General features: G+C 45.8%; 1 protein-coding gene across 5 annotated transcripts in view; it reads left to right on the top strand.

The window, feature by feature from the left end:
• The window catches only part of LACC1 (laccase domain containing 1), a 291,447-nt gene that overhangs the window by 144,749 nt on the left and 122,312 nt on the right, over nucleotides 1–24,386 (top strand). For all 5 annotated transcript variants that reach the window (XM_069639981.1, XM_069639978.1, XM_069639980.1 and 2 more), the window contains exon 2: nucleotides 21,024–21,632. In XM_069639981.1, the coding sequence (XP_069496082.1) occupies nucleotides 21,062–21,632 (571 nt within the window). In that variant the 5' untranslated portion in view covers nucleotides 21,024–21,061. The remainder of the gene's footprint in view (nucleotides 1–21,023; nucleotides 21,633–24,386) is intronic.

Raw genomic sequence — 24,386 nt, 5'->3', positions numbered from 1 at the left:
GTCTAGGTTCTACCAGCATCACTTATTTGCAGACAGAGGTGTATGCTTCAACCTAGATGGCACTCTGGTATTTGTTAGGACGTGAGAGAAAAATAAGCAGGTTACGAAATCAACACAGCTCAATATTTCACGGGAAAATGCAAGGCAAGAAGACAAGAACCACGATAGATCATAAAGTTCAGAGGCCAGGCCCACTCGAAGAGAGGCAAGGCGATATGTCCCAAAAAGTCTTAGTGGAAATGCGTTCGAGTCTTTGTAGCAAATTGTTATCGGAAGATTGGACCAGTTCAGAACAACACGCTAAAGAAAGCTTGGAGGCGACCCAAAGGAAAGGCGACGATTAAGACACCCCACTCTATCCGGCAGAAAGGGAAGCCAGGTGGACACAGTACCTTGTTTGTGAAGGGACAGCTCCGGCGGGGGCAGTTGTTCCTGGTGGTGGATGCACGTCGTCGAAGAAAAGTGAAGTCCGGTGCACCACCAGGGAAGAGACCAGCCGCGGAGTGCTCCGTCACAAGGCACCACCTTTTGGTCGTGGTGCAGGGGTAGTGGCTATCCGGTTGCCGAGGTGCTCTGCACGGGCAATTCGACCACTGTGTCCTGGAGCGAAGAAAAAGCAAAGGGGACTGGTTGTTCCCACCAATCAGGGGAAGAGACTCTCCGGCAGGGAGATCTCCTCTGTCGTCGGGAAGTGGTGAGTCGGTTCCGCAGGGCTCCACCGGAGGTGTCGTCGTGCAGGTCGGCTCAGCGTTACCCTCGTCGGATTCTTAGGTCCTGTGGCGACTTCTGAAGATCCAGTCCCAAAAGCCCTGCTTTTATGCAGAAAACCCCCATTCATTCAGCCTAGCTGTCAATCAACACATGCTAAGTGGTGAGCGGGGAGGCTCACCACTTGGGCCAATCACACCAGAGTGCGACCGGAGTTGGCAAGGCAACTCGATCCAGGGTGCCTAAACCCCCTCCCACACCCCTGTGGTAACCCAAACAGAATGGCACCACTTTGGAGGGTCTCTGTACAGAGCCCGCCAAAAGTGGAACAAAGGGCTCAACCTTTGGTTTAGGAGTCACAGAGACAAACACAGACGCCATTTTAAAAACCGAGTTCTGGCAGAAAATACCATCCGGTAAACTTATTTAAGATAAGTAAACTGATGGTATGTTAGAGATTAACGAGGAAAAGTATCAATCTCCAACAATGGGAAGAATCCCATAGGGTTATGTTCGGGGTCAAACATAACAAGTAGTTTCCACTGCCACCAGCCAAAACTCGACGAGGGGGGACGGGACAGGGCCCCCTCGAAAAACAGACCTAGGAGTAATCGAATTACCCCTACTAGTACGTCCACAATCGGATGGTTTGTACTAGTTCTGTTAGTAAATTTAGGTCTAGTAAAGCCAATGGTGACTTTTCATGCCCGGGGAGACAGTAGTCAGTCCCCGGGTATGGAGTCTATGGTGGAGGTCCGCTAGGACGCCCCAGTGTTACAGCACGTAGGGTGCGGTGTAACACACATAGCAAAACATATGAGACCCTATGGAGTAAAAGACCCCATAGCCCATAGAACACATTGACATTCAAAGGAATTACACACATTCATGTCCAAGAGTGGAAGAAAAAGAGTCTCACTCTTGGCAGGATGGAAAAAAACAAACTCCAGAAATCCAGCAAAGCTGCTGGGGGACTCACTAGGTTGGGAAATTCAGCCTAAACAGAGAATTCTCCCTAACAGTGGGCAAGGGTAATAATTAAGGTGGGAGGTTGAAGGGGGCTGCGGAGGGTCTCCCCACATATATTTGCTGCTTAATAGTTAACAAAAAAAACAATAATTGAAATCGAATTCGAACAAATCACATATAACCGTTTATTCTCAGCATCTTGGCTCTGGTTCTCTCTCCGCCATGTTTTTTCCAGCTCTCTACTGCACAACTTCTTGTTCCCAGTGACTCTCTGCCACAACTTCCACATTTCATCTTGGCCACGTGATCATTAACACGAAAGCCATTTTAATTTTCTACTGGCTCCGGGGGTTTATTGGGGCTACTTCACTATGCAGAGAATACCTATAGATCATTTCTCTGAGATCCCAAATTTCCCATGTCATTCCTGAGTAGCTCCACAAAATTTGTTTTTTAGTTCCAATCTGGAAAGTAATAACGGGAAAAACAAAATTACAGTTACCTGAATGCAAAAAAGGAATGTGAACTACTCCTCTTTTATATAGGACCACTTCAGAACTTGTATTCCCTTCTTGGTGTAGTCCAGTAAACAGCCTATAGTGGCCGCTAGCTTGATTTTTAATACTCTATAACCCAGTTATTACTGTCCAGACTTTGTAGATGAATACACTCTTAACTTGCCATTCCATTTTCTTCCTAATGCTATGTGGGAAGAGGGTGGCTCAGGATGGATGTCAAAGGGGGCCATTGCGAGTTTTACACTTCATTCCGCCGGTGTAAATGCTGTTGCCACTGGTGTTTCTGCAAATCTGCCTTATTCAAATGTGATCACTGGCGGTGCTATTTGTGAAACACAACCCACAGTATTTCAGAAATGCCACTGCCGCTGTAGCAACCTCTGAAGTCATTTTTAAAATAATGTTTTGCATGTCCATATCCACATTCAATGTGATGGTGGAAACTGATAATACACAGTAAAGTGGGTCACACAACTATTGTTAATTTCTTTTAATGTCAAAAAGGTTGAATACTGACCCCGTTATGCATTACATGGGTAAGGCAGTGAAGGTGCGACCTCATTGATGTCCACATTTCACCTTCTTACAATGTCCCCATGTACATACTTCACTGGTGCTTCCTTCTGGACTGTTAAAAAAATGTAAATTCTTCTGGGCTATTTTAATATTTTCACCTCCAACTTTGGAGCCGAGGTATGAAAGTATTTAGGACCTTGTCGCAGTTTTTTACGCGGTCAAACTCAACTCATGGAGATCCTTTCTCCCCAATCAAGGGTGGCGCACAACAAAGCACTATTAGTTTAAGGTTCATTTTGGTAAGGCCTCCAACCCGTCTCGCACAGGAACCCTGTTAGGGAGAATTCTCCTAAATGTGCTAATTTCCCTTTCCTTTTGAGACCCCCAGCAACTTTGCTGGATTTCTAGGATTTAAAGTGTAAGCCTTTTTTTTCCCACTCATGTATTTTGATGTGTGTTTTACTTTTGTGTTCCTTGCATATGGAGTTCTAGACAACTCCATAGGCATCATCTTTTTCTTGTGTTTCACGCAGCACCCTCAGTGCAGTGGCACAGGGATGTCTTTCAGACTTCCCAAGGTTTAAATACCTTCTCTGGGACTGACTACTGTCTCCCAGTGAATGTAAAGATTGACTTTGCTAGTCTTTATAAATTGCTAGACCCAGCACACACTGCCTTACAGCAGAGTGCTGGAGGGAATACCTAGTATTCCCTATGCCTAGAAAACTCACGTAGCCCTCAAAAGCTACCCTTTCCTCTCAGAATGGCTGGTGGCAGTGGTATTACCATGATTTCCCCGACCGTGACCCTTTTAAACGCTGCGATAGCTGAAATGCACCGGAGCCATGTTTTTCAAGATGGCGTCTGAGCCCCCCTCTGTAAAAACAGGTTCCGGTCAACTTTTTTCGCCATTTCTTTTTGGAAAGTTTCCTTCTAGTGTTTGTCTCTGCGTGCCAAACCAGGTTTGGTCCCTTTGTTCATTTGCCTTTCGCAGGCTTCTGTACTGAAGCCCCCCTCTGGCGCCTGAGTGTCTGGGGTGGACATGATGTGAGGGAGGTGCTTGAAACTCCCTGTGCTTAGTCTCCTAGGAGACCTGAATGCACTCTGGCGTGATTGGCTGGCTGACTGTCCGGCAAGGAAAGTCACACTGCTGGGTGAGTGACAGCTAGGCTGGAATGAATGGGAGAAAGCGGTTTAAAAGCAGGCCTCTGGGACTTGGAAGGCAGAGTCGACCACTGGAATGAAAGAACCGAAGACTAGCTGAAGGAAGACGACTGCTGCAACTCCTGGACCGTTGGTTTTCCCGGTGAAGCCCTGCTGCAGGTCTGAATTGCCTGAAACTCCCTCTCCAGAGAAGCCCCTTCAAGGACGACTTCTTCCCTTGAGCTGGTGGGGACAACCAACTCGCAAGCCACCTGGAAACCATCTCCATACTGGTCAAATATTCTTCAGTGCTGTTCAAAACCGGACAGCCAGTGAGAGGGATACCAGTTTGTGGACTTTAAGGCTCTCTCACCTTAAACCGACGTTTTGCCAAGCTTGTGGACACATCCCCGTGCATTGCAGGAACCGCCCAACGTCCTCCCTCTTGTCCCCACGACTGAGGCCCAAGAACAACGAGATCTGCAGGAACTGCCAGGAACAACTGCCTCAGCTACAGCTTTTCTTCATTACAAAGGTACTGTGCAAACGTGGTTGAGACATCCTCTCTGCCGCGGTGACAGTTTGTGAAACCTTCCCAACTTTTGAGTCTTGTTTGCTCCTAATTCAACCTATAACTTTTTTTCGTGCACCCTCCTTCTAAGAACATTGGCAAAGACTTAACCATTTACTACCAGAACTGCGGTATCCTATCCAAGACACTGATCCATTGGCTTTGACCCAGGCCTATTGAATTGAACTGCCTCTTGTAGTGAACTGAAATTATTTGCCCTGCCAAAGAAAGTAATTGTGTTTGATTCTTATAAACTTTGTCTTTTTACTCCCTTTTGAAAGTTACTGAAGTGCCATTTTGCTCCCACTTCAGGGAAGCCTAACTTGTTCAGAAACATATTGGTTTAGTACTGTAGTGTATTATAGTGTGATATTGAGCTGCTTATTACTAGTGGAATGTTTTCTAACTAACTGTGTATACATTAATATTGTTTTACCAAGAAAACTTGAGTGTTTGTTTGAACTACTTTGAATGCAAGTCCTTTGTGTAACCCCTTGTACTGCTCACATCCCTGTTGAGATAAGCCTGGCTGCTCAGCCCTGCTACCACAAAACTGTGTAGAACAGACTTATACCAAAGGTGAGATTGTTGCTTACAACTGTATTCTTAATTGTGTGTAGTGTTCCCAAAGGGTACTGCATGTAATTCTGCCTAACAAAACCCCAAAAATACCCAGTGCCACAATGGACTAGGACCCAGGCCGGTGTGTTGTTAGGATATAGATTTATTGATTTATTTAAACCAAATTTGACAAACAGACTAAGTCTCAGACTCAGTCACCAATGCTGTGGCAACACAAGAACAAAAATGACTTCGGTAATAGCACCAACGCAGAGCTAATACTCAGATATGCAGTCGCAATTTCCTGCCGCTCTCTTTTCAAACCCCTCACCAATACAGAAAAAGAACAATTCAAAACACACAGTGATTAATGATTTGGTTATAATACTTTTCTCCCAGTAACCCCCACCCTCCAAACATCAATTAGACTTGGCCCCTCTGAATTGAAGGCCAGTTGCAGAGAGTGGGAACACAATGAGAAAATCGTTTTGGGATCCTGATAAAATGCACTTTTTGGAAAAAGGAATTCGGGGCAACATCGTTTTTTAACTTATTACCTCATATGCAATATGAGGGAATGAAAAACACTGGGAAAAATCATTTTGCCACACCTAAAAAGAACAGGAAGAGCTTTGTGGTTTTGGTCAGTGCAGAATAGGAACAAAGGGGCAATTTCGTTTTTGCACACTCACGTGGAAACAGGTTTTTGGGATTAATTCTTTTGGCAAATCATTATGTCTATACTGGCTCAAAACACACTGGGAAGAGCTTGTTAGTTTCGAATGCCAACAAAACATATCCTGTGATTTCTATGGGGGAATTAATTGATTTAATTTAATTAAATATGCTAGGGATCTACACAGACAAACGGGATATTTTGCTATAGGGAAATAACAAAAACAATACTTGAAAAATGCAAGGCCTACACAATGTATGGCTTTGGGGATAGTTTTACTTACATGATAGGCCTTGTCATGGGCATCAGGGAACAGCAGGGCACCCCTGGGACAGCAAGGATGTCAGTCCAGGGTAGTCCTCTCTGGCTCCTCCAAGGGGTGCCAGTCAACTTCTATGTCTCTTGGTCTCTGCCTCCAATGCAAGATTTGGGGCACCTCTCCTTGGGTGTTTCTCACAAATGTTCAGCAGCAGGTTACCTTCCGGTATAAGTGGAAAAAGCCCAGTTCTGATGCAAACTGGTTTACTTACAGGGGAAATGACATCACAAACTTGTCATGACTCCAGCGAAAGGGATTGGTTGGTTTTCTCTACTCACCCCCCACCTGTGTACTTATAGGACAAGGATATGAGGGGTGCGAGTTAGGAAAGCTGTGGGAGGAGAAAGCTTTGTCATCCCAAACTGACATGTCGGCTCGGGCTGTTTAGACTCTGAAAATCTACCAACATGGCAATTAGCCTAATTTTTAAAATCTTTACATGTATGAGTATATTTTTAAGAACTACATTTTTAGGCCAATCACATGATGCTAATCTGAAGTCGGCACGCTCTTCCTATGCAGAGATGTGTTTTTTCTTCGTTTACTCAGGAGCCGTCTTGGTGAAAAATATGCCACTTCATAGTTCACATGTTAATTTTATCCTTCACCCTCACACCAATTTTCAAATCTCTTGGAATCAAGGGAAGGCCCAAATCAAATTTTCATTAATAACTTTAGTTATGTTTATCACACAAAATTTGTTTTGGCATGATTCAAAGGGGTTACTGTCACCTTTAATTAAAGTCCGGAATGACCATTGTGGCATTTGTGCTGCCCTTTTTATGCAATAATATGTATTTTTCTATGAACTAAACTCCAGTCTTTTCTTTATTTGCTTTAAGTTTAATTTCCCCTTAAGCATGTGATTAGCCAGAGACTTGCTCATGTTTATCTTCACCTCTCCCTTCATGGCCTTTAATGGCCCTGGCTGCAACTCTAATGGACATTTTATGGGAGTTGTGACCGCAAGGTCACTTCTGCTGAAATAACAGGCATGGCCTTATCTGTTTCCACTGTGGTTTAAATATATGCATTGTATTTCTTTCTATATTTTTAAGCAATGGCCCTGATTGATGGTTGATAACCAAACGTTCCTCTTCAGGTCCAGCAGAGGAAAAGTGTTGGAGGTTAAGTTTCATCTTTAGGAGAAATTACCGGCTGCATGTAAAATTCTGCAAGAAATGGCTTTTAAACTCACACACAGTGCACTTTACATGACATTTTATAAGGCACCTGGGCCTTATATCTACTTGTAATGTACTGCTTTACTCACAGTTGCAAAATACATGAGTATCACTTCTGGATTGTCCATATGTGTAGGGCAGTTGTATGTTCAAACTCTGAAAGTCTAATAGGCACTTCTCTCTGCATTCTGTCATTTGGATTTGATTTTGATTTTGAGGCATTTATATAGCACACACAATGAACCAAATCGCATCCTGGCGCAGATGGAACACTGGCTGGATAGAATAGAAAAGTCTGCCAGATGATTGTTAGAGACAATGAAATTCACAAAAGGATCAAATGAGGAGGTACCTATTTAAATAAATAGGTTGTTAAACCTGCTCTAAAGGTCAGTAAAGAATGTGCTCTTCTTAGATTCAGGGGAAGGCTGTTCCATAATCTAGGTGCAGCAACCAACTGAGAAGCTACAATCTCATCTTGTAACACAATGTGACTTCGGAAGAATGAGCATGCATTGATCATCTGACCTCAAAGTCTGTGTGGGGTAATACTGCTTCAGTTTATTCGTCAAGTAAGTTGGTGCCAATCCATTTAGGCATTTAAACCACCAGACACCCGATTTTAAATTTAATGCGCTCTTCCACCGCTAGCCAATGTAGAGAGCGATGAAGGTCTGAGGTTGGAGTGTTTTAGATGCACCAAACACCAGTCTTACTCTGGCATACTCCTACGTCCCGCCCCCTTTCCTCCATACTTGGGACATTCCTCCGTTCGGTGGGACGGAACCGGAGCACTTTGTAAAAAGCATAACATTTTTCAAAAATGTGTCCTTCCTCTCTTTTTACGTGTGGTACCGCATGCGGCCGTAACCCCACCCTCCTTAGCTCCGCCCAGCGCATCGCCCACCAGTCCTTTTCTCCGCTCGATCGGGACTGGACGCACTTGCATCTTCGGAAGATTTTTTTCCTTCCAGTGTCCTCCTCTCCTGCTCCGGCTTAGCGGTCGCGAGTCTGTCTATGCCGTTTCAGTTAGATTTTCCTACTTGTTCTTGTCAGTGACACTTCACTAGGGCAGACCCCCATCCTCTTTGTTTAGAGTTCTTGGGTCCAGACCACCGGTGGGACTCATGCTTTTTCTGCGACTCCCTTTTGGTCCGGGCGCTTCAACGTCGTATGGAGCGGTGGGAGGAGGTGTTCAAGCGCGCTCCCCCGTTGCATTTTCTTACTTTCATCAAAGAAAAGAAGAAACACCCAGTGAGTTTTTTACTTTTTAGAGCACCCCGGCCGGGGGACTCCTTCCCGGGGTCTTCCCGGTCCAGGAGGAGCGTCAAAAGCTCTATTACCGGTGTTTGCCCTGAGGTGCCTTCTAGGCCTAAAAAGTGTACCAGAGTTTTCTCTGAGGGTCTCCGTAAGGGACCTATTGACACCGGATTACTGTCCGAGGCACCTCATGTGGGGGCTATTTGTGGGCCCAGCTCTACTGTGGCGGCGGGTACTAGAGCTTGCTTCAAGATCTCCCTGGCTGGAGCTTCCTGTAAAAGCACTGGGGTACGCCCTGAGGCCTCAGTTGAGGCTTTTAGTACCGAACAAAAGTTTGAGGCCCGTGGTGAAAAGGTTTTAGATACCGGGCTCGGGTCTGAGGCCCCTCGTTTGGTGGCTAGTGTGACCAACAGTTCCGAGAGGCCTTTTAAGGTTTTGTTGGCGAGGTGTGTTCCTCATCGCTCCCGTTCAAGCGGTGACACCAGACCTGTTGAGGTGGCACGGAGTGAGGTCTTAGACCATAATTCCTCAGATACCGGCAGTACCAAGGCCCTTCCATTGAAGGCTTCTCTGGCTGATGGCATGACTCAAAAACATTCTAGGCCTCGCAGCACCGGTTCGGCTGAGGTTCCTTATATCAAGGCTAAAATGAAGACCCCTGACCCACCTGTGGAGACCGCTGTCTCATTTCAACACGTGTTGCAGTTCTCCTCAGGTGCTGACAAAATGGCGGCCGCTCCCGCCAATACTACGGCTGCCATTTTGGATACCTCCCTTACAAATACGCCATCGGCCCTAGGTGTGGGGAGTGGGTTTTCAGGTGAACATCGTTTTCCTTGTGCACGTCCTTTTCGTCCAGTTTATGTCTGGAACGCTCAGATGAGCCTTCCGCTCAGTGTCTCGCTTCCTGCAGCATCGGCACCCTTGATTTATGTGGACTCCAGTGGATAAGGGCCCTCTTGGCACCCCTCTCCATTGCGTCCCTGGAATTACTCCGCTCATGAGAGGCCTCCTCCAGTCGCGCCTAAATCATCGGCAGAGGACGTCTTTTTCAGCAAGTTTCAAAGACTAATGCGTTCCGACCCCATGAAGGAGTATTTTCGAAGCTTGTTTAGGGAGATATGCCCGCCTGCACCGACGGTCCCAGCTGCGGCACCTGTGGTTCCGCCGGCGCCGCCTTTACCAGCTGGACCTCCCCGACTCTTCCTCCCTTGCCTCCGTTGTCCCCATTGGACAAGTCTGCAGTGGTGCCTGATGCAACTCAGCCTGAACCAGATCTGCAGGACGACGCACAAGAGGATCAGGACAGCGATGACCAGCCCCGCTCTGTCAGAGCCTTTCACGACCGGGTGCTGGACATGATGTGTTTATTGGATGTTCCAGTACCTGAGGCACCCGCTCCGCAGGAGGGCGTTCTTTCGGGGGCGTTCACCTTGTCTCCTTCAGAGCGTGCCATCTTCTTGTTGCAGAAGGACGCTTTGGCCGAGGTCTGTAAAGTTTGGGAAAAAGCACACTCTGGACTGTTTGTCAACAAGAGGATTGACGCGCGTTATAAGCTCCATTCTTTGGAAGAGGTGACTTTAGCGTCGTGTACGCCCCCCTCCTCCACGGTAGTGGCTGCGGCCACTTCACAATCCAGACCTGCTGCATCATCTTCCGCAACGGCTACACAGGTTCTGACGAAAGAGGACAAGCTTCTTGACTCTTTGGGAAGGAGGATTTTCGCTAATTCAGCTTTGCAGTTACGTCAAGCAAACGCAGAGCTGGTGTTAGCGGGGGCGAATATGAAAATGTGGAAAGGTCTATTAGAATGTGAGCAATTTATTCCCGCCGAAAAGCTAGAGGATTTCAGAGCGGGTTTGTCAAATGCTAGGGTCCTGGCGCAGGACATGCTGGAGGCCGCGGCGCATCATGTCGACACCTCGGCCCGCGGCCTCGTGCTTGGCGTGGACACCTCTTGTCAGGCTTGTCTGCATGCCACCATGTTCTCTAAGGAGGTGCAGGATAAGGTTTTGGACCTGCCCTTTGATGGCAAGGAGCTTTTTCATTCCTCAATGGAGGTTGAACTGACCAAAACTAAGGATAGCACTCAGACCACCAAGTCTTTGTCGGTCCTGGTGAAACCGCCTTTCAAATAACAGAGAACGTCCTTGCAGCCTCAGCCTTCCTCTGGTTTCAGGGGTTTTCTGGACCAAAAGTCCTGCAGGGTTGATACCCCATCGGGAAATTCCCGCCGACGGCAGCAACGGAGCCGTTTTTTCTCCCGTTCCTCAGCCTCCTCTTCGGGTTCAGGTGGCGCCACCAGCAAAACAGCTAAATGAAGTTTATCTGCGCTCGCACAAAACCCCGGTGGGAGAACGCATTGCGTCTCATTGGGAGGCGTGGCAGACCATCACTGAGGACCGGTGGGTCTTGTCAGTCGCTCGGGTGGGCTTCTGCTTGCCCCTTCCCTCTACCCCACCCATCAATCCTCCCTTCCAGCAGTCGGGGTTGCCCTCCCTCAGAGCCAAGATTCAGAAGTTGCTGGATCTCAGGGCGGTGGAACCCGTTCCCCCTAAGGGAGCGAGGGGACGGCTTCTATTCCTGGCTGTTTATGGTGCTGGCCTGTGCACCATCCTAGACCTTTCGCATTTCAATCTCTCTCTACCCCAAGAGAAATTCAAGATGATCACGCCCTGTCGGATAAAGATCTCTTTGCAGAAGGGTGATTGGCTCAGCGTGGTGGACCTCCAGGATGCATATATGCATATCCTGATCTGGAATCCACATCGGAGATACCTACGTTTTCTGTGGGAGAGGAGCACTTCCAGTTCCGAGTGCTCCCTTTTGGCCTCAGCTCAGCACCACGTATCTTTACGAAGATGTTGTCGGTTATCGCAGCTTATCTTCGGCCTCAGGGTATCCACGTGTATCCGTATTTGGACGATTTGAAAGCCTCAAGCAACCTTCAGTCTCTCCTCCAGCTCCTGTTCCACCTTGGGCTGTCGGTGAACTGGCGGAAATCCTCCATGACGGTCTCTCATTAATTGATTTTCCTGGGTTTTCATTGGAACACGATCGACTGCAGAGTATACCTGACCGGGGACAGAATGGCGGATCTGGTGGCCACGTGTCAGGTCTTTACGCAGTCGGGGAGCATGTCGCCTGGTGGTTCCAGAGGCTTCTGGGCCTCATGGCCTCATTATGTTGGCTCTTCCTCTTGCTTGGCTCAAGATGAGGCGGATGCAGATGGCTCTTTGGAGTTCTTGGCATCAAGCTGTGGATCCAGACTCCAAAATGATATCGATTCCAGCTTTCATTAGAGCGGACCTTTAATGGTGGTCGTCTCTCGGCAATCTGTCGGTGGGCACGGCTTTTCAGGACCCCACTCCGCTGGTGACAGTCACAACGGACTCTTCCCTTCTGGGGTGGGGTGCGACGTTGGACCTTCTTCAAGTTTGCAATCTCTGGTCGCCCCAAAACAAGCTCCTTCATATAAATCACCTGGAGCTTCTGGCGATCTTCCTGGTGCTCAAGGCGTTCAGGCCGGTCATTGTCAACCAAGTGGTCTGTGTCCGCACGGACAATGTGGTGTCCATGTTTTACATCAACAAACACCGGGGTACCAAGTCCCCTCCTCTTGTGGATCTTGCCATTCAGATTTGGGAATGGGCGATGCAGCATGGCATCTGGCTGGTGGCTGTTCACATCATGGGCCAGCTGAATGTTACTGCGGATGCCCTCAGCCGACGAACGCTTGTCAGCTACGAGTGGGAGTTGAAAGTGAAGGTCCTCTTACAAATCTTCCAGTGTTGGGGCACTCCAGAAGTGCACCTCTTCGCGATGTCGGCAAACAGGAAACTTCCTCTGTATGGCTCCAGAAAGGGACTGGGAGCCTCCTCTCTGGGGGATGCTCTCGAGATTCCCTGGCACAATATGAGGGCCTATACTTTTCCACCTCTGCCTCTGATTCATCGGACAATTTACAAACTGAGAAACACAGTGAACTGTTCTCTTCTGCTCATTGCTCCGTGGTGGCCGGCCAGGTTCTGGTTTTCAGAGCTTCAGCATCTGTCAGTGTGTGCACCGATCAGGCTTCCGTTGGTTCCCGACCTGCTTCACCAGAGAGATCGGCAGCTGTGGCACCCCTCCACACATTCGTTCAGCTTGGCGGCATGGCATCTGAGTTGAGATCTTTAGAACATCTCAACCTGTCTGCTGATAACATGCGCATTATTCAAGCAGCTAGGAAGCCTTTGAGATCTCAATACAGGAGCAAATGGCTTTGATTCTGCCACTAGTGCTTAGCCAAACAATTGGACCCCAGGGTGGCTACAATCGACATGGTGCTGTCCTTCGTCTCTCACCTAGCAGAGTTGGGCATTCATGTCCACTCATGCAGGACTTATCTTTCGCTGTTGCCGCCTACTTATCCACGGACCAGTGCTCTTTTTCACTATCAAATCCAGTGGTTAAAAGGCACTTTGCGGGTCTAATGCGTCTTTACCCTCCTGTTCGCATACCGCATCCAACGTGGGATCTGAATGTGGTCCTTACAGCATTGTGCCATAAACCTTTCGAACCAATGGCTACAGTAGATCTTTTGTGGAAAGTGTCCTCCTTGTTGGCCGTGACTTAGGCAAGATGTGTGAGTGAGCTCCAGGCTTTATCGGTGGAGCATCCCTTCTTGGTCTTCCACAAGGATAAGGTTGTCCTGTGGATTAATCCTTCTTTCCTGCCAAAAGTGGTCTCTGATTTTCATCTAAATCAGTCAATCTCCTTGCCCATCTTCTTCCCAAACCCAGCTTCGGAAGCCGAAAGGGTTTTGCATTGCCTGGACATTACAAGACTTAAGATCTATCTGGACAGAACATCTGAATTTAGGAGTTCTTCTCAACCATTGGTGACCTTTGGCAATCCGCAGGGTAAACAGGCCTCCAAAGCGACTATCTCCAGATGGGTTGCTGCCTGTATTATGGAGTCTTACACTGTTAGGGCCTCCAACCTCCTGAAGGGATTTACGCACACCTGGTGCGGGGCAAGGCAGCTGCTGTTGCCTTTCAAAAGTATGTTGCCTGGGAGACCATTGCGAAAGCAGCTACATGGGCTTCCCCATGTGGTTTTTATAAACACTACTGTTTGGATCTGAGCTCCAGAACTGATGCTCAGTTTGGCCAGGCTGTGCATAAAAACCTTTTTCAGTAAGGAGTTTCCATCCAACCGTAATTCCTGTGAGGAGTGCTTGGGAATCTCCCATAAGTATGGAGGAAAGGGGACGGGACATAGTAATATAATAAGGTTACTCACCATAGTGACCACCTTACTCCTAGTCCATAGTCCCCTTTCCCCCTTTATGCCTGCCCGCCGTCCCCTCTAATAAGGTTCCTCTGTTATTGCTAAAAGGCGATAGAAAAGGACTGATGGGCGATGCGCTGGGCCGAGCTAAGGAGGACAGGGATACGGCCGCGTGCGGAACCCCGCGTAAAAAGAGAGGAAGGACACATTTTGGAAAAATTTGATGCTTTTATAAAGTGCTCCGGTCCCGTCCCACAGGACGGAGGAATGTCCCATAAGTATGGAGTAAAGAGCACTATGGACTAAGAGTTAGGTGGTCACTAAGGTGAGTAACCTTATTATTTTGCGACCTTTTGTAGACGATCAATCTCTTTAGCCTGATACCGAAGCCTGATCAGTGTCAGGTACATATGCAATTCTCCACAAATTAGGAATACATGAAGTACATCAACAAAAACAAATCGCTACCACAGCAATTCCAAACATCCAAATCAATGCAGAACATAGTGCTTTAGGAATCCATGCAAACAAGTTTTCCCACCAATCCCCATGATGATCCTGTGTTACTCGAGCAACCAGATTCTTTACACCTTTAATATGTTTTTCAATAGATCGGGAGTGATCGCTCAGGTTGAAACAACACATCCCTTCCATCGTTTCACAACCCAAATTATGCTTCAAAAACAAATAATCTATAGCTGCTCTATTTTTGTAAGCTAGCTTTCCTAAAATGTCTATTATCCAGCAACAATTCAGTTAAAGCATGTGAGGTTTCATTAAGCCCTTTAACCACCAGACAGGCTAATTTAATCATGGTTTTCTATCCCCCAGATGCCAAGCCCAAAATCCCGATAATGAAAATGGCTAACGCTAATACCTCAGTTTCAGAGAATAAATGCACTTCAGAATTGCAGTCTGGCGCTAAGGTAGTGTATGAAGCAGCATGCATATAACGCCCAATTGTAGGTTTTAAAGGATACATCATTAAACCAAGGCGTGTCAAAGCGCATGGGCCACCTGAAATATGAGCAGGAATGTATGAGTAAATGAAGTTTCCAAAGGAAAACAACCAACCAGGGGGAAGTTTTACGTGGTTCAGGTGGCTAATAGTGAAAACAGTAAAATTGCATACCATGTTATTTGAAACATCAACACAAACACTTATTGATCTTGTACATAATCGTTGCTCAAAAGCAGTCAGTTTTCCACATTCACATTAATCTTTAGCTGCTGACACTTCCCAATGTAGGACGGATCACAAGTCATTTGATAACGGACATCAGCAGGACTGATGTCAGATATCCTGATACGGGTCATGTTTCTCCATTTGTGCATAGTGTCAGCACAGAGTTTACAATATTCATATACCGAAAAATAATTCTGGGTATCCGATTGCTCAAACAAGGAATCATTATGCAAGACTCCAGATAACTCCTTTAAAATAGGGGCAGGTGTTGGAAGGCCACAAGGCATGTTGAGATCAAATCAGCGGATCTATACACATCAGTCAAGCAGAAATGCAAAACTCGCTGGGCTAAATAGACCCACATGCTCTCGGGCTGTCTGACAAGGGCGGAATACCCATGATGTGAAAAGGACGCCGAAATCCCAGAAGGGGGTAAAAGCAAAGCATTATGTCTCTGCCCCCGCCGTTTCCGTAATGCACCACGATAAACTGCAATAGAAGCATCCTCTGGCATAACACTGGTAGGAGGAACCTCAGTCTTCATCCATATCCCCCATTCCACTTGGAGAGTAGAGATGTCTGCCACATCCCCCCGACATGTTCCCGGACCCTCCCGAATTGACTCCACTGTGCTGCACACAGGCACTCAGCACACTCAGGATCTAAAACATCAGAATTCAAAAAGATGATATCACTGGAGTACATCACTTGCGCAAATAACATTTGTCAGCCGGGATATGGGTCCATTTCCTTTTCTCTGGTTCCATAACCAGAACTATTTGATCTTCCCCAGCTGCTATTACATCCGCCAGAATGGGCGGACCAGTAGGTTTCTCAACCCATACTTCGGCACCTGGGACCATTGCATCTGATGAGCCAAAACTCCTGTCCCCTAGAACAGTTAAAACCGAGGGTGGCACCCCTTTCTTCACCATGGAGTTTTACATGTACTAGTATTAATTGGCCCACTCAATCTCCTTCATGTATCGGTAGCATATTCTCCCCACTGTTAATGAGAATCCCCCTAATCACACTTTGGTAGTCTGCATCCACAATCCCACCCACCACCTGAATGCCTTTCAAAGCTAAACCTAATCTTGGGGCAATTAATCCCATATGTGCAGACGGAATCTGTACTCCAATCCCTTTATCAATCACAGCAATACTTCTAGGTTCAAGCCAAATTTCTTCCCTTGCATGCAAATCCACCGCGGCAGACTCAGGAGTGGCACGATAAGGGGCCAATGCACCCAATACAACAGAGTTTCCACAGTTCGCTTTGGTTTGATTTGCAAGGCTTGCGTTAAGATGGAGCTTCACTGTTCGCAATGGGACGGTTTTTCAAAATTTGAACAGCTTCTAAGAGACGTTCTCGCCAACCCTTCAAAGTAACATCACCTGTTTTGCACAATTGTTCTTTCAACAATCCATTCATTCACTCAAGTAACCCAGAAGCCTCCGGGTGGTAAGGGACATGAAAAATTCATTTGATACCTTTTTCTTGACAGTAATCTAGGACTACTTTCCCTTTAAAATGAGATCCGTTATCACTTTGAATTTGCAAAGGAATGCTGTAGCACACGGCCACTTGGTCCAATAATTTAATTGTATTCAATTGGGTAGCTCTTTTACATGGCAGAACCATGAGGTAACCAGAATACATGTCCACAACAGTGCATGCATATTGACATCCTTTACTAATGGGCATAGGACCGTTATAATCGATCTGCCAAATCTGTCCAGGTAATCTACCTCACTTTGATGCACCATGAAGATTCAGTAACACACAGCAAGCTCCGAGAGGGAGGAAACCTGACGCTTGAAGCACGAGCAATGGAATTTTCAGGTGGGATTGAGCCCAAGAATTTAAGTTAATCGTTAAAACAAGAACAATATACAAAGCTTCACCTCACTGATGAGGCCCAACAAGTCTGAAACACGTGTATGGGGTTTCTTTTGGTACTCTTGTTCAGAGAGGAATTGCCATAGCATTTCGGTGCTGGACTGCCGATGTGGGCGGGACAAAGACCGATATGCAAATGGATATTTCGCATCTGTGAAAGGCACAGTGAGCAAAAAGCGTGTGCTGCAAACTCTCACCTCAGAACAGGTTATCATGCCATGTTCTTTCTAGAGAGGAGTGCCAGCTACCTTTTTTGAAATACATTGTGTGAACCTCAACACTATGAAGGGCCCAGATTTGAAAAAGGCGCAGTCTATACGCCGAAACACGTGTTATCCAAGAGGGGCAGAAAATACAAATGAAATCTAGAGGGACTCTGTGTCTCTGTAGTGACCTACACTCATGCGACAAATAACCAACAAAAAAGAAAAAAACTAGAAAAGCAAACAAATTAGGTCGCGCAGGTACAAGCCTATGATATCTCCAAAAAGGTCCTCAAGGTCAGAACACTATCTGTAGTAGTACTATCAAACACATCCCCATCCCACCGGGGTCCCAATCCACACCTGCGGAAGCAATCACTGTTGCCACCTTACGAGAATTAACCCTTCCTCATCTCTTCTGGTATTTATAGCTAGCAACCCTTACCGCTGCTTGCTCGGTAACCGCCTGATATTTATCTGCCTTATGATATAATTTCATTTGGAGCTGCTGCATTAATGTTTCTCAGCAGCTAATTCTTTTTCCAATTTTTCAACATTTGCTTGTAATTCCACATACTGTTGATGTATTTTACGAAAGGCATGTAATAGAATCCAACCCCTTCTACCTAGAGCCGAGCATGCTTTACACTTCTGCATAGATACTTGATGCAAGCATTTCGCCACTTCCACTGGGCTAGCTTCTTCTATACTTATATACCAGGTCTCACTTAATCCTGTTCCTCATGCCCAAGTGCGTGCAAGTTTATCATATGAGCTCTTAGTCCAACCTGGGATAGTTACCTCAGGACAGTCTCCTCCAGCGGAGCTTCCTTTTTTCCTAAACAGGGAACTCATTATATCAAATGGATGTTACACCTCCCTCACATTAAAAAACCTCCACACATAGACACACATGTATAAACCGTTTTTTCCCTTTTTTACCAGTCTAAATGAAAAAAGACAAAAGGGGAAAAAAAGAAATTCTCTTTTTTTTCCTCACAGTTCAGAGTCCAAAACTTTACCTTAAAAAAATAATTATTTAGCAGGATCCTTTGGCATCAATATCAGCACAAAGACCCTGCTTACTGCGCCAAAATGTTTTGCTTTTGCTTGGCCACGTGAGGAGAACACTTACTGGCCCCAGGCAAAACAAGTTATTGGACTCAGACAGGCAAGAAATCACACATAGACTAATTGTTATAGTAAAAAATGAAGATGGCTTGTTATAGGTCCTTTATTCACACAATATATGTATATATGAACTTACTATACATAAACAAACATACACTTAGATATATAGAAATATAGGTATATATTGCTTCACCATTAGAAAAGACGCAGAAGACACCTTCCTCTTGGCCACTACATCACTGCTTAGTCCCTGAGCAGGAAGGCGAAGAGATCACTTGTGCTTACGGGCTCTGAAGCAGAGCGTCCTCCCTCTCAGCAAGAGTGCATCACCCGGGGGTTCCAAGTTCTTAGTAACTTTGCCACAAAATGCCCTCTTCTTTATGGGGGCATGTCCCCGCCCTTCTCAGTTGTGTTTGCCCTCGGCCGAAGAGCAGATCACAAGTGGAAGGGGCATAAAATGGAAAAAACTAGTCAGGAGTGGAAAAACACAGAGCACCTCTCCTCGCATTCATTCCCAGAACCCCTTATCATGCACCCGCAGAACGCCCCGACTCCCTTCCTGTATTCGTCCTTTGTAGACAATACCAGAACTATTCTCCACAGCAAGTCTATTCTTTAACAATATTTATGTAGTTATGTGACCTTGCTCTGCTTTCCCTACTGAAATGCTTGTTTATTCTGCAAGGCCCGCAGAGACGCAGGCTTTTATTACCATGATGGAAGATGGCCAAAATGGCTGCGCATCGACGCAATGTTGTTCTAGCTCGCATTTCGCACAAGCATTACACTTAGTAGTGCTTAAAGAAGGACTAATGTTAAGCAAAGCTTCTTGTAGCTGTCATAAATCGCTATCCCACTTGGTCTCTGTGGGGCAAGTGGAGAAGAGGCGGCATAGGACATAAATATCCCTCCTCCAAGATGGCACCAGATTGTACCTCAGAAGTTAACCAACTTCAGCAGTGTAGTTTATTTCAAGATGGCCACCAGATTTTCTATATGGACTAGAAACATCCTGCTGACTGCATAAATAGCTTCTCCTCATTCAACGCAATGCATTGCTTCTTCCTTGACCTAATGCTGCTATAGGAATTCCTGTATCCCTGGCTTCACTGAATCCTCTCTCGTATATCCCATTTTCCCCCTTCCCTTCTACCTTCCTGCCTTCTCTTCCTTTGCATGCACTCCCTTCTTGTTAATTTTGGCGTGGGACGTCAGGACATTGCACCGTGGATCAGCTGTGCGCACCTCGTTCCCCATTACTTGGGACCTGAGCTGCTGTACGCAACACGTTCACCTTTCTGACTTGCTCACTCAGCGTTACCAACCTCTATTTCATCCCAGTTGGTAACAAGGCATTCATTACCCATGCCGCTCACCGGCACTAACTCATTTCCGAGAGTTACACTCTCTTGCATACCTGCAGAGCTTTCCTTCCCCACTCCTGCATAACCAGCGCCTCGCTGACATTTTTGCTGTGGTCATTCCTTGCCTTGGCTTCCCCACCAGACCAGACTTTCCTCTCCACAGCCTTTAACGGCGCCCTGTGTGTTCACGGGTCTCTGTGTTTGAAAGTCGGAGGACTCGACTTTCACTTGCAACCAGTGCATTACAATATGCAAGTAATCTGTGCCCACTTTTGACTAGTGGGTTCTCCTAATCTCTATGAATATCATGCTTGCTGGCATCTGCTTTCAACTATTAAACATAGGTGCTCTGCTGCCCACGAACTTTCAACACCCAGGTTTCTTCCAAGACCAGCCCTTTGATCTGCAATTTGGTTTTATCCCCAGGAGGGTTTCCCAGGCCCTAAATACGACACTGGTAATCAATTCCCAGGTACTGGTGTGCAGTGTGGAAGGCTTCTCAATTTCTTAATTGATAGTCATACCTACTTTAAGGTAAGGGTGCATTGTTTAATTTCGTGTCTATTGAAAGTTGTGGTCCTAACAGTAGCTCGCTTATTTTTCCCGGGAAAGCAGGAGAAAAATCAGTTAATTACCACACCGCTAGAGAGAGGGGAGTGCCTTAGATAACCTGACCTCTCAACCAGTCTGGTGACAGAGCCACTGTATAGAATCTCAGGGGTGGCAGATTTCCAGCAGCAACTAAAAGATAATGAAACATAAATCAGCGCTAATCCGACAGAGGGAAGGACACCAATTAGCAGAAGGGTTGGTGTGTACACTGACCTCCCTAGGAAATTCGTTGCTAGTTAAGCACAGGATTACCCTGCCAATATACCAAATTGGAAACAGTTTCCAAGTCACGAACATGAACGCTCTTTCCCTGTTTCTAAACAAGAGAATAGCAAAGACATGAAAAAGTTATTTCGTCTGACACTAACCACATCAAACTGAAACCGACTTTTTTTTTTGTTTTACATGAAAGTGAAGCTTGATACCGCCAAGGCTCGTTTTGACATATGTCCACCGTGTTGGAAAAGGGAAATATCATGATTTACTAGTTCATTTTCGATTAGTCTTTGCAATGTGTGCTTACTTCCTCTCCATCCCCACCTGAGTTCTGTTCCATGCACCCGAATCTTAAATTGTGGGTATGCTCTCCATGCAGGATTCGCTGTCTTGGTTGCCCCTGTTCTTGTCTTCACCCTGCCTCTTTCTGACCCTGCTCCACATTCCTCACAACTGAGGACTGAGACGGCACTGCCGGGGTTCTAACCTGTCACTGCAGATCACTAACTGGGTACAAGTAGAGTGAAGGAGGCAGACTACATTGTCCACCTGAAACGGTAAACTATCATCCTTTGGCTTAAAGCGCTTTATAAATTCCAAATCAAATACAACAAAAAATATCATCCTAGTAATATTTTTGGTAAAGATATGCACAGATCTCCTTTCAGAATGTAAGGCTGCTAATCATGCTATCTTTGTTTATTTATAGAACAGAGCGTGATTCCAAAATTCCACATAAGGAAAAGCATGACAGAAGCAGTTTTGATTGATGTGTTCAACTTGAAATTAAACTCTGAAGATGGATCTTTTAGGAAATCTCTTCTAAATGTTTTGGACTTTGCTGACAGAAATTATGGCACCAGCACACAATTGGTTTATGTGATGTGCTGTCAAAGCCTACTGTGTGAACGGAATGGGATTCACAAAGATATATTGACCAAGTCACTAGACAATTGCAAAGCTTTAAAACGTGGATTTCAAGTTGTGTGGAATTCAAGCATGGCTGCCATGCTGTACTCGATAAAGCAACAACTTGATGAAAAGGATGTAAGCATAGTCAGAATAATCTTGCCCAAGTCCAAAAAATCCTCAATGCAGGTTTTCGTTGATCATCTCTTCACTACCGCCTACCAGCTTGAGTACAAGGTCTTTGACCCAATCTGTGACGAAGATGACATCCATGAGGCAACAGCACTTCAGAGTGGATATCCCAGCGAGCTGCAGTTGCAGCATATCAAGAGTGACATTGCAACATTTCTGGGGAGTCTTCCAGGTCTCAAGGGGGATCTTGCCATTCTTAAATCACCCTTGATTTCAGGTAAGGTTGTTATGTACAGTAACTCTTTTTTATCTTTTATGGCAAGATGTAGTCATATAGGTTTAATTTAGTTGGGCATTTACGACTGTGTCAGTAGTTAGTACTTTATTGCTGTTTATACTACTCCCTTGTGTATGTATATATATATATAATTGCTGCCCAAATCCTTGAATCCTCAAGTGATTATATACGTATTCAGATTTCATCGAATCCCTGTACCTACAGATCACATTACACCCTCAAAGTTCATCAAGAAGTTTAAAAAGGATTCGCACCCGGGGAAGGGTGCTCAGCCAACCAAGTGGCTGGAACAGCAGGCGAGAATACACATTCTACGCCCGCTGCTTCCAGTCACCTGAGTCTCTTCCCCTGGTGGCACCTTTTATTTTTTAATGTGGGGTGGCAGCAGGGATCCTCTAATCACCACTTTTGCATATGAGCTAGATTCCCCTGTAAAGCATATGCTGTTTTCACTTCTATATTTCGGTCAGACTGTCCCATTCTCAACATTGACTACTGAACTGTCTATCCTCCCACGCCAGGACTTCACCTCTGGTACAGCACTCACGGAACGATTTTCTTCTAGCAGAACTAGTCTTGCCTGGAAATGTACCACTCGCCTCCTAATGTTCAGGATGCATTCTCTTGCACCCCCCACTTTTTGCCTTCTCAAATTACCAATATTGAGCATGTTAGATAGGGTTAGTGGTGGACCAACATTTTAACTTCAAACGGCCCGCATAAAACTTTGATGGTATCTGATCAATCCATTGACAACCAAAGCATTGACAGTCATACCATCGAATAATATGCAATGAAATTCCATTCCATCGAATATCCATTTCGTTGTATATAATTCGATGGCTCCATCGAAATTAGTGGGGTTAGTGTTGGGGCTAGGGTTAGATTAGGGGTTAGATTAGGGTTAGGGTTGGGTTAGGGCTAGGGTGGGTTACATTAGGGTTAGGGGTTAGGGTCGGCGCTAGGGTTAGACTAAGGGTTACATTAGGGTTAGATTAGGGTTAGGGTTGGGTTAGGGTGGGTTAGATTAAGGGTTACAATAGGGTTAGGGCTAGGAATAGGGTTGGGGTTAGGGTTGGGGCTAGGGGTTAGATTAGGGTTAGGGTTGGGTTAGGGCTAGTGTGGGTTACATTAGGGTTAGGGGTTAGGGTCGGCGCTAGGGTTAGATTAAGGGTTACATTAGGGCTAGGGTTAGATTAAGGGTTACATTAGGGTTAGGGTAGGGGCTAGGTTTAGGGCTAGGGTTAGATTAAGGGTTACAGTTAGGGTTGCAGGGGTGGGCGTGGGGGTTTGGTGGCTGGAGGGATAACCGCAATATACAAAAAAAATTAAAACATTACAAGGAGATGGCCAGTGCCAAAATTTCAGCACTGCACAGCTCCATTTAACGTTTTAAAGTTACAAAAAAAGTATTGAAATGCTATCTTTTACATGTAAAAGTGCATTTCCATTGAAACCACTCCATTTATATTTTCGATGAACTGGTTTAGATGGAAAGGCACTTGTACATGTAAAAGATAGCCTGTCGATGCTTTGGCATTCGATCCTTTTTATTAGATGCTTTGGGTTTTCGTTTTTTCCTGATGTAATCACTATAAACCAACTTTGATAGGTCGAGCGCTATGCATTTACCCTCAACAGGAAGAAATTCTCATCCAGCATTGATATCTTGGTTTTATAACATAACTGCACTGGACAAACTGTAAAAGCAATACAGGGTCAACCCCTGGCCAATGTGGTACAGCATTGCTTTGAAGGTTAGCACAGGAAATTGTAACTCAATTGGGATTTGTTTCTATGTGAACCTTCCAATAAATGTTGCATAATGGTTGCAGCGATGAATTCACCCAAGAATTGCAACTTCCATGTAGCTCGTGTGCCCAAAATAAAGCTTATTTATTCCTGCAGTCGTTTTAAAGTTGCATGAATAAATGTAAAGTATCTCTGCTTGGAAGCAAAATGCAACATACCAAGTGTGGGGTCAGTACTCAAAGGCTGCCCTTCCAGCATTGTTAGAAAAGATATATATATATATATAAATAATATGGTTGTTCATGCTAATGAAAATGTGCTACAAGCACAGTGCACCTCGATCTATTCTGAGATTGTGTGCAAGGGCCATTCAATTTCTTTTTGCAGGACTTTCATGAGGTGCCTAGGCTAACCCATCTCCCTCCTGCTCCTTGCCGTGGGGTGTTCATTTTGGCTGGCCTCTGCTCTGCCACCAAATCTTCCAAGAGGGTGTTTGCCATGTTTTTATCACCACTTTTTCCTGATAATCCTCTGTGTTTTTACTTAAACCAGACCATGTTGTGCAGCCCAAAAGCAGGCGTCAATAGGCAATGGCCCCGCTTCCACTGCCAAGCCAGTGACCCCCTAGACATATGAACACTGTGGCTTGTAGCACTAGCAGGGTACACCCTATTGCAGGAGGTCATCACTTTAGCTCAAATTGGTTTACATGTCTTTTGCAATTCATGAAAACAGAGGCAAAAACCTGCACTTTGGCTCCCCTGCTGGCTGGCACCTCAGCAGCTGCTTACTTACTAAACGCCAGAGTGTCTCGTCGCAACTGAAGAAAGTTGCTTTTACTAATAGCAATAAGCCCCTCACCAGGCCTTTCGTTAAGGCCCTCACTTTGCTCAGGCCTGTAAGTAAGTGCCCAGGGGCATTACCGAATGCGGTAATGCTCTCCCGCACCCTGGGTCAGGGATTGTTGCTTTGATAACCCTG

Source organism: Ambystoma mexicanum, chromosome 7q, assembly GCF_040938575.1.
Source record: "Ambystoma mexicanum isolate Mex_15411 chromosome 7q, UKY_AmexF1_1, whole genome shotgun sequence".
In the NCBI taxonomy this organism is placed as follows: domain Eukaryota; kingdom Metazoa; phylum Chordata; class Amphibia; order Caudata; family Ambystomatidae; genus Ambystoma; species Ambystoma mexicanum.
The sequence above is the reverse complement of the archived record's forward strand: the minus strand, read 5'-3'. Positions and strand labels throughout refer to the sequence as shown.